The following is an 11,316-nucleotide window of genomic DNA, read 5'->3' on the forward strand; positions in this document are numbered from 1 at the left end:
AATAATAATAATAATCTTCTGTAGGTGAAGAAGAAAAATTAGTAGAATATTTGTTATTATATGATTAGATTTATTTTATAGGTTTATTAATTGTATTTGTTAGAGTAAAATGGTAATTAGAATTTAGTTTAGTGGGTAATTTTATTGATGACAATTGTTGCTGAAATTTTTGGTAGGTTTTATTTAGTGTTAGTGACATAATAATTTAATTAAGCATTATTAATAATCAAAGTTAATAGAGTTTAATTTTTGCATAATTATATCAATTATTTTAGATTGTAGGAGAATATAAATTAGAATTTTTAAATTTATTTTATAGATTTAGTAATTGTATTTGTTAGTAGAATGATAATTAAAATATAAGTAATGATGGTCATTTTGTTGATAAGAAGTTTAGTGATAATGACAACTAAGTAGAGAGGTTAATTTATTTTTTGTCGGGTGTATATTTAATGTTAATTATAAGTCTTTGTACTCATGTATGATTAACTACCATAAGATAACTTGAATTAATTATTCGTCTATATTTTGTAGGCCACAAAAATTTTGAGGTGTGTCCACATGAATCCACCGGGATTATATAATCCAATTGTTGAGCCTCTTGTGCGGGCCACTGAATTTTATTATGTATATAAAGTTGGAGTGATCCAAGGCCAGTCAGCTTTGGTAACAACTCTAGTAGAGAGATGGCATCCAGATACTCATACATTCCATCTCCTGACTGGTGAGTGCGCTGTTACGTTGGAGGATATGGCTCTAATCCTAGGTATTCCGATAAATGGTCTTCTTGTGACAGGAACAACCATGACTAGTCAGGAGGCCATGGAAGCCGAATGCTTACATCAATTTGGAGTTGCACCAACAACCAGTGATTGCAGAGGAAGTTTCATCAAGATGACCTGGATTAAAAATGGGAAAGAAGGATTAATTTTAAATGATCAAGTTGCCATGAAAAAGTACGTGAAATGCCATATATTGTTGTTGTTTGGGTCAATCTTGTTTGCTGATAAGTCTGGGTCAGCGGTTCACTGGAAATTTCTTCCATTGCTTCATGACTTCTCACGGATACATGAAATTAGCTGGGGATCGGCATCCCTAGCACACTTGTACAGAGCATTGTGTAGAGCATCTCGATTTGATTGTAAAGAGATGGATGGTTCACTGACATTGTTGCATATGTGGGCTTGGATTCGTATGCCATTGCTTGCCCCGATTCCTGGAACACCACAGTTCTTTCCACTGGCTAACCGGTAATATCAATTGTCAAATGATATTGATATGTTACTTTGTATTGCAATATCTGGTTTGAAAGTTTAGTAATGAAAAAAATGTTAACAGATGGCGTAATTGGGAGCATCATAATTGGCCATATAGATATCATATTGTTGCTTATTTTAGGGGATTGTTAGATGAGGTTCAAGAAGGCCAGGTGTGTTCTCATTCATTGATATAGAAACATTTGTATATACATGTTTGTTGATGTGTTTGTATTATGCAATGGTTAATAATATTTTTTTATCCAATCCAGTTTGTTTGGGAAGCTTACGGTGTTGATCAGATAGAGGCAGATGTCATTCCAGAAGATATTCGTAGTCAATCAGAAATTTGGAGTGCAACCATACCATTGATATCATTTGAGACTCTTGAGTGGCATGCAACCGATAAGTGTAGGAGACAATTCGGGTTCGTACAGGGTGTCCCACATCAGGAGAGGTCTCTAGATGGCCAACATGGTGAGATTTTGACCGGACCTAAAAACTTGGATTGGTCTGTCACATACAGATTTTGGATAATGCAGTGGACTAACCGATATAGTCATGTCCTAATTCATGAGCTTGTGCCTTTGCATCATCCATTAGATCTTTACATGTGTTGGTATCGAGAAAAATATGGGACTCATTTGCACTTGTCTGATCTGGTCTTAGAAGAAAATCAAGAGGGTGTAACTAACCCGAATCAGCCACACCAGCCCGAGCCACAGCCATCATTACAAAGGCAACAACCTCCATAGTTAACACCACTACAGGAGCAACCTCAGCCGTCTTCAAATCCGTATGTTTCTCAAACATATCGCTCATCGCCTTTTACACCGTCATTCTAACCGACTTCAAATCCATATGTTCCATATGTATCGCACTTTAAAAATGGGACCAAGCATCATTTAACCAGCTGCTTGGCTTTATGGCTACAGAAGCGGGTCAATCACAGTCATGTAATCTGAGTGAAGTACCCCCACCCAAATTGACGCACCAGAATGTCCTAACCCAAGGCCGGAGGTCATTGGATACTCAAATTCGGTTTTGTTCACCTTCAGGAAATTCTGGAGGCAGATTATCTGTTGACTCAAGTAGGAGTGATGGTAGTCGAGGTATTGTTAATAGCGGAAACTCCCGTCGCATCCAAATGGGTCTCATCAAGAAGAGTATGAGGGGTAATGACATTGATGATGTTGACTATTTGGTAGACTCCCGCGAGGGTGATGACGAGGATGATGATGACGACGATGAGGAGGAAGAGGACAATGAGGACAATGAGGTCGATGATGGTGGACATGGTGAAGATGATGACTGTGGTGATAACCCTGGGCCTAATACAGGTAACGTAACCCTTAATAGGTTGATATCTTTATAGTACACATTGTTAGTGCTGAATATTACTTGTAGGTTGATATATATGTTATCTTAACAGAATACTTTATTGTGATTGTATATTGCTAGTAAGTTGATATCTATGTTATCTTAAATTTTTTTTAGGTGGGGCAGGTACAGGAACAGGTGGGACCGCATCTCCATATATTGGAGGCAAAGGATATAACCTAAGAGCTGATCTTCTATGACGGAGTGCAAATAGATTCACACCGTTTACATTTACGAATGTCGCAAAAAAGTGCAAGAAGTTTTGCAATGATGTCAAGTGGACAATAAAAAAGTAGAATGTTAGACTTTGTGTAAGAAATATTTAGATTTTGTGTAAGAAATATATGGACTTTGTGTAAAAAAGATATGGACTTTGTGTTGGACATATGATGACTTTGTGTAGGAAATATTTGGACTTTTATAAGTAGCATGATTAGAATGTTTTGAAGGACATAGTGTTTGTTAGTTTAATATAAATTGACAAAGTGGCAATATAATGTAATTTATAGGACATAAAATATATAAATTTTACAAATTCAAAATGCCACCATAATGTTATTTGAAAGACATAATTGCTAAAAAAATCAATGGCTTGCAAAGCTTGGGAAATAGTATTATAATTTATAATTGAAGATGTGAGACTAAAAAAAGAGGAATTAGTGTTTATATTACAAAAATATTTTAGATTGGATAAATGACAAAATAGGAATGAGTTGGGACTTGAGGATATTAAGAAATAAATAAAATATGTGGTACGGCAAGTGATACTAAATGTGGGAGTAAATTCGTGGACAGCAACACATTCAAAGAAAAGAAAAGGTGAAAAAAATTGGTAAAAGAATTAAGTGCGTATTGAGTCTATTGAAATAATGAAGGTAAATGAAAATAACTAAAAGATACATCCATAATGATACAAATATGTGACTGAAAATACTATCTTCTGATGACTCTCCTACTCCCCTCTCATGGATTGAGTTTCTTTCGAAGTATCTAAACAAAAAAGCCTAAACTCCTTTGACTTTCTTTGTGCAAACATTTATATTTAAAATCTAATAATGCAACCATTAGGTCCATCACAATCCGAATTAACATTTCCTTGGCATGTTCCATGAAGACTTTCTGAAAATTTATACGAATATTAGATCCTCAAAGTCAAACATCATACAAAAATGTAAGAATATGAACCCCCAGATTCTGACCGACTCCCTCGGTTTAATTTTTTAAAGAGTTAAGTATGTTTTCGTTCTTAAATTTTAGAGTCAAAATTAAAATTGTTTTTAACATTTTTTTATTAAAATTATTTTCAATGTTTAAAAATATTTTAAAATTATCTTTTTTATTCTAAAAAAATAAATTTATCCTTATAAAAAAATAAATTCTAAAATTAAAAATTATAAAATAAAAAATTAAATTTCATCTCACCAAAATCATTAGTTCTCAATAACCCTTTCTCATTAACATCCTCTTTCTCATCTCTCTCACCCATGCAGCTACATCGTCGCTTTCTAACTGGTGATGAAGAGCTTCCATCCGCAGCAAGCCACCGCCTGTCAACTTGCCGGCGATGACGACCACATCCACCACAAAGGAGCTCCGTCATTACCTCGCACAACTCCGACCCTTTGCCGTCCGTTTCCCCTGACAAAGCAACTGTTGGTGTCTCCTCGCCACAAAAGACGACGTCAATAACCACGCGAAGGTAGTTTATTTCTGCGTCGCGTCCAACCACACCATCCATCAGTCTTAAGCGCTTCCCGTAAATCTATGTTTTGTTCGTTGTTTTCTTTTTTTTAAACCCATTAATTGGAACGAATAATGAATAAATTAATTATTGTGATTGTTATTATTAATAGAAGAAAATTGTTGTTGAATAAATTAATTATTATTGTTGTTTTTCTTTTTGTCTTTTTTTTCTATTGTTGTTGTTGGTAGTGTTGATGAATTGTAAGAAGGAGTCTCTGGGTTACATCTGATGGTAAGAGAGTAACAATAGGATGAAGATAGAAATGTGGGTAATTGAGTACATGTGGTGGTGGTGGGGAGTGAGTGAAGTTCAGTAGTTCACTGGTGAGTGGATGAGGTTGGACGGTGATGGATGATGATAAAGATAAAGGAATCAAGATAAAATGGAGGTGAAGGACAATAATAGTAGGAATTGGAATCCGACGATAACGGTGGAATGTGATTTAAGTTTTTATTTTATAATTTATAATTTTATAATTTATTTTTTACAATGATAAATTTATCTTTTTAGAATAAAAATGATTACTTTAAAACATTTTTAAATATTGAGAATGATTTTAATAAAAAAAAAATATCGAAAACAATTTTAATTTTAACTTCAAACATTAAAAACAAAAAAGATACTTAACTCTTTTTTAAATGATGATTCAGATTCATCAAATAGTTCAATCTCAAATAATACATTCTCAGAAATAACAGCAGCTTCAACACTCAACAGTATTTTTTGCTACATTGATAAATGAATAAGAAGTATAGATTTCTCCTTCAAGGAATTTTTTGTTATAGCTTAAATTACTCAAAATCCTATACTGAACATCCAGCATATGCTTCTGATTTCCTAAAATCACCACCCTCTCAAACAAGCTGTAGTCAAGAATTTCTTTTTCTTCATCATCATCACTATAATTCAGAGTTTTCCTGTACAAAACATAGTTATTGAGCAATCACTCTACTCTAGTTGTTGCGAAGGAGGCCACCACAGTTCACTGAGCTCGCGTTTTGAATCACTGAACCATCAACGTTCAGCTTCACCCAATAATTCTCCTCTTAGACATAGAAGAGTGCACCCAAATGAAATTGCACACAGCATTAGACCCACACGCGGCACAATTATATTCAAATGCTAATGGAATTGGAGAGAGCAAAACAGCCATAGCCAGGATCAATCACCCATTTTAATAATAATTGGGAAAATTTTTATGAGTTTAATTGGTTGGACACTAAAATTATTTTACGTTCACATTATCTAATTTTTTTAATTTAACAATTTAACAATATATTTTTAATATTCCTGATAAAAAAAATAAATTTTGATAACTATTAAAAATTAATTTGTCATAGTACTAAATTTCGACCAATAAATTACTACATATACAATACGAGATTCAAACTATCCATACTTGCTTAAACACACTAATAAATTAATCACTAGACTAACCCAAATTAATTTGTTGTATTGTAGTTCTATTTGTTCTCAATCAACTTTTTTTTTATATATAAATTACCCATAACCAAGATCATTGTTTTCTACTCTTTTTTATTGGTAGTTTTTCGATAAGAGTGATTGTTTCAAGGTTTAAAACTTATTCCTAGAAATAATAAATTAAAAAAAATATTATTTATGGATATTAGTATTCTTGAAAATTTGATCTTTTCATATTTTTATTCTCACCTTATATGTTGGAAATAAAGATTTTCCTTGATATGGAAATAAACTTTTATATGTAAAAATGTACTAAAACAAAATGTCTCAAAATAATAATAAGAAATATATAAATAAATATTTGAAGATATTTTCCCAATAACTTATATGATAAAGAAAAAATTAATGCCAAATACCATTAAAAATTTTAATTAACGAAAAAATCAATTATGTTAAAAATACTAAAAAATATTTAGTAAATATTATATTAAAGAGAAAGACCACACACAAAATATTTATAAATAGACAATAATGTCTTTATCTTTTTTCAAATCTCTAATTTAAGATAATAATTTTGTATTTGTCACCGTCCATCTTCTTTTCTTTTCTAACTTTCGCCACCCCTCATAAAAGAGAAATGTTCATATACAAAAGCATCATTTAAAAAAAAATTGTTTAATTAAATGCTAAAATATAAGTGTTTTTTTTTTACCAATAATTTAAAAAAAAAAAACAAGAAGCTGATGAAACAGCGGAAAAACCGATTGAGTTGAGGGAGCAAGTAAAGGGTTTGAAAGGATTAAAATTGAGTGACAAGGAGGTGTTGTTGAGATGGGAGTGAAGGGAATTTGAAACAATAAAATTGGAGGAGGAACCGCCAGAGAATAGGAAAAAAAGTTGAAGAATGGGGGGATAGGCATGGAAAATCCAGGAAGAAACAAATAAGACAATACAAATGGAAAGAATGAAAACAAAACACNACTCCTTTTAAGGTTTCTTTTGAGTAATTTTTCCTATTATAAACCAAATAAACTTTTAACTTATCCCTGAAATTACCGAACAAGTTTATTGAAATACACAGCGATATTATTCTCATGTATAATGTATAATATTATTCGCCACTGTATAATAGTTCAAATGGCATAATCTTCCCCTACTCAATTAAGAGGTTGCGGGTTCGAGTCTTCTATTTTTGATAAAAAAAAATGTATAATATTATTCCTGAAAGTTTTATTCATACAAATACAATTTTTAGTATCAAGATCTTTTAAAGTGAGAAAATTAATAAAGTGATAAAGTGAGGAGTTAATTATAAAATATGAATATTTTATTAAATTATTGTGTCTATATATTTTGGATATGACACTCACCAATACTCGTCTGACACATATATTTGTGTTTAACTGTATCTTAATAAAAAATAAAAAATAAAAATTTTAACATATTTAAATATACCTAAATACCATTTATACATTTCATGAAATTATAAAATTAATAGTAATTAACCTTTCATCATTTTACCACTTTATCAATTTTTTTTTTAGGATCCAAATTTCAGTTTCTAAGCTTGAAACAAAAGAACGGTTATTAATAATATTATTTGTACCAAACCTTTTAAGCATTACTACTCAAGAATAAGAGTAAAAAAATGTAACATCTAAACATTAACTGAGACAAAAAAGTTAAGACCTATCCTCATAATATTAAAGCATAGTAACATATAAGAACGAATTTCTACAATATTTTATAGTTCTATGAACTACTTTTTAGTTTTATGGGGAAGGCAAAAATAAAAAAAAGGAAGACAAAAGAAATATAAGAAAATGGAGTCAAACCTGCTCTTATGACGGTTGTTGGGATCACCGGTGGCATAGCCTTTGAAGTAGAAATAACGAGCAATGATATAAAGCACTCCAAGAACCCCACAAATTGAAGGGTGCTTGAGCCCTCCCAAAATCATGAGCATGAAGAATATTGCCATTGTTTCTAAAGAGTTTTGGTGCCCTCTCTGCATTCATCCAAAAATAAATAAATAAATAAATAACACAACGCTTAAAAAGTTTATTTGGATATCATTAAATTATTAAAAAAATAAATAAATATTATTTTGATCCCTATAATTTAAAATAAAAATCAAAATCATTTCTCACATTTTTTTATTTAAAATCATCCCTAACAAAAATGAGCCAAAAAAATTCAAAAAATTGTTGCTTCCTGAAATCAAATTAATTAACCGCACATGTATATAAATAGAGTTAATCTTGTAAAATGCTGCAAATTACATAATCTTCTCATATATGCACGCGTCTATAGAAATTTATAGAATTTAAAAAATTTTAATATACTGGTCGGCTACCACAAAAAGTTAGTTGCTTTTTGGATTTATTTTTATAAAAGACATTTTAAGAGAATAAGAGTATAAGACTATGAATTCTTGCACTTCTTGTGGAATCTTTTACATCTTCAATACATATATACTCGTTAGTTGAACAGAATTTTTTTTCTTTTAATAAAAGGTAAAGTATAATAAAGGGTTTGACTAATATATACTTGCAAAGTCACATGTAAAATTATTAAAGAAATTTTAATAAAAATACAAAAAATTCATGTTTTGGGATTCAGAAGCATAAAGGGTGGGATATGGAAAGTTGTACCTCTTGCGAGCCATGGCCACTTGTGCAGCCATGTACAAGTTCAGAAAACAGTATATTACAAGAACGATCGCCACAAATCTATACTCTTTTGGGAGCAACTCAATTATCGTCGCCATTTTTCTGTTGATTAGTAGTAGTAGTGGTTCTTCTTCTAAGTTTTAACAAGGAATCACATGAACAGAGCCATGCAGTGCTTGTGCTTTGGGATGATTTTGCTTTCAATAGCAGATCGATGTTGTGATTAATATATAGACCAATTCAATTCAATAATAAATAATTAGTGTGGTACCCTAATTATTATTAGTGTTAGGATTTTGATTTTGGAATAGCAAAAGTGGTTTAGACGGATTATTTTAACTAGGTCTATAAATAACTTTTTTTTTTAACTTATGAAAAATTATAGTAGAGTAAAGTATTGTTTTTGTCTCCAACGTTTGGAGTAAGTTCTATTTGTGTTTCTAAAATTTAAATCGTCCTATTTGTATTCTTAACGTTTATAAAAGTGATTCAATGTTATCCTACTATCAATTATACTAATATTATATTTTTCAATTATTCTCACTTGAATGTATTCATTCTCAATTAGGTCTCACTTGGATGTGTTCGATTTTAATATTATACCCACTATTTGTGTTTAGATTCAATTATGTCCATAGAAAAGTGAATTATGTAAATGTTGTAGGAATTAGTTTCAACATTTGATGAGCTATTTTTCGGAGTAGATCATCGATTCTATCTCAGACATTTGTATTCTAACTTCAAGAAGATATTTTTAAAACTCAAATTAAAGCGCTTATGATGTGTAATTGACGGCAGGATAACATTGAATCACTTTTACAAACGTTAGGGATACAAATAGAATGATTTAAACGTTAGGGATACAAATAGGATTTATCCCAAACGTTGGGAAGAAAAACGATACTTTACTCATTATAGTATTATGTTTGGTGACTTGGTGTAATTTTTAAAACTAACTTATAACTTTTTAAAAAACTATTTAAGTGTTTATAGAGAAATTTAAAAAATAATTTTTTTATAATAATTTTTTTATTATTTTTTTTTAAACAAATATTTTTAAGATTAAAAAATTAAATACAAAATAATTTATTGGGCAAAAAACAGAAATAAGCCAAGGGAGAAAATAATTTATATGAATAAGCCAAAACGAAAACTGCTTCATGAATCCACCAATGCACGTTTATATGTAGTTCGAACCAGGTTGGTTCGAACTCCATTTCTACATAATTCGAACCAGCTTGGTTCGAATTATACACAAACACATGCACACACTAATTCGAACCAAGCTGGTTCGAATTACACACAAACACACGCACATACTAATTCGAACCAGCTTGGTTCGAATTACACACACAGTAATTCATAGTATAATTCAAATTATGCTGTTAAAAAATTAATAATTTATTAAAAACATTTTATTAAAAAAATATATATTTTATTTCATACGTTAAAAAAAAGCTAACAAAATATTTAATTACGAGACTTCTTTAAAATATTAATGAGTTATCAATTCGAATTCCATACAATATTTTTCTGTCCATTTTTAATAGCTCATGAATATTTTTTAATACATTTTTTTAATATTTTTTTTTAAATTATACTACAAAAAATATTTTATCCTATGCAAAACAATTTAAAAAAATGGCTTAAAAAATGTTAGGAGTACTATAAAAATTTGTAATGTTATAATAAGGGATAAGTATTGTTTTGGTCCCTCACGTTGAGGGTCGGAATCGAAACTGTCCCCAACGTAATTTTCGATTTATAATCATACTTAACGTTTTTTTCGTATTAAAATCGTCCTTTTAATTTTTTTTTGACAAAAATACCCTCATCACTACCAACACAATTACCTCCTCCACCAGTACCACCACCAACACCACCACCACCACCACAACCACCACCACCACCATCATCACCATTAACACCAACACCAACACCACAACCACAACCACAACCACCACCACAACCACAAACACAAACACAACCACCACCAACAACCACCACCACCACCAAGACCACCACCAAGAAAGCAGAGGAATCAACACCACAACCACAATCACAACCACAACCACCACCAACTACCACAACCACCACCAAGAAAATAGGAAACAACACCAAACAAAAACAGAAACAACACCAAACAGAAACAGAAAGCAAGAAAGCAGAAACAAGGCGTGAGGCGGAGGCGGCAGAAGCGAGGCGGAGGCAGCGACGTGAGGCGGTGAGACGGAGGCGACGAGGCTTTTTTTATTATAGGGGTAGTTTAGGAATTAATTAAAAAAATTTATTAGAAAGGACGATTTTAAATTCAAATACGACTTTAAGGATGATTTTAAATCAAAATATACATCAGGAACGGGTTCGATTTCGACCCTCAACGTGAGGGACCAAAACAATACTTATCCCTTATAATAGCTTAGGTAAATACATGTATGTACTCAAATTTTAAATAAAATATTCTACATAGTCAATAATAATTTAGAAATGAAAGAAAATATTAAAATATATATTTTATTTCATGAATTAAAAAAAATCTAACAAAATATTTTATTCTATACAAAATAAATTTAAAAAATGGCTTAAAAAATATTAGAAGTACTATAAAAATTTGTAATGTCTTAATTACTTAGGACATTAAAGAAATACTCTACATAGTCACTAATAATTTAGAAATTAAAGAAAAAATATTTTTATCATATTTTTACGTAAATCACTAGAATATTACAAACTTTTATAGTACTCATAACATCTTTTAAGCCATTTTTTAAAATTATTTTGTATAAAATAAAATATTTTTTTGTGGTATAATTTAAATAAATTTATTAAAAAATATTCATGA

General features: G+C 30.6%; 1 protein-coding gene across 1 annotated transcript in view; it reads right to left on the reverse strand.

Annotated features, from left to right (window-relative positions):
• The window catches only part of LOC107608611 (microsomal glutathione S-transferase 3-like), a 19,337-nt gene extending 10,765 nt beyond the window's left edge, over positions 1–8,572 (reverse strand). The window contains exon 1 of the mRNA XM_021107400.1: positions 8,457–8,572. Within this exon, the coding sequence (XP_020963059.1) occupies positions 8,457–8,572 (116 nt within the window). The remainder of the gene's footprint in view (positions 1–8,456) is intronic.

Source organism: Arachis ipaensis, chromosome B07 (assembly GCF_000816755.2).
Source record: "Arachis ipaensis cultivar K30076 chromosome B07, Araip1.1, whole genome shotgun sequence".
Lineage (NCBI taxonomy): Eukaryota > Viridiplantae > Streptophyta > Magnoliopsida > Fabales > Fabaceae > Arachis > Arachis ipaensis.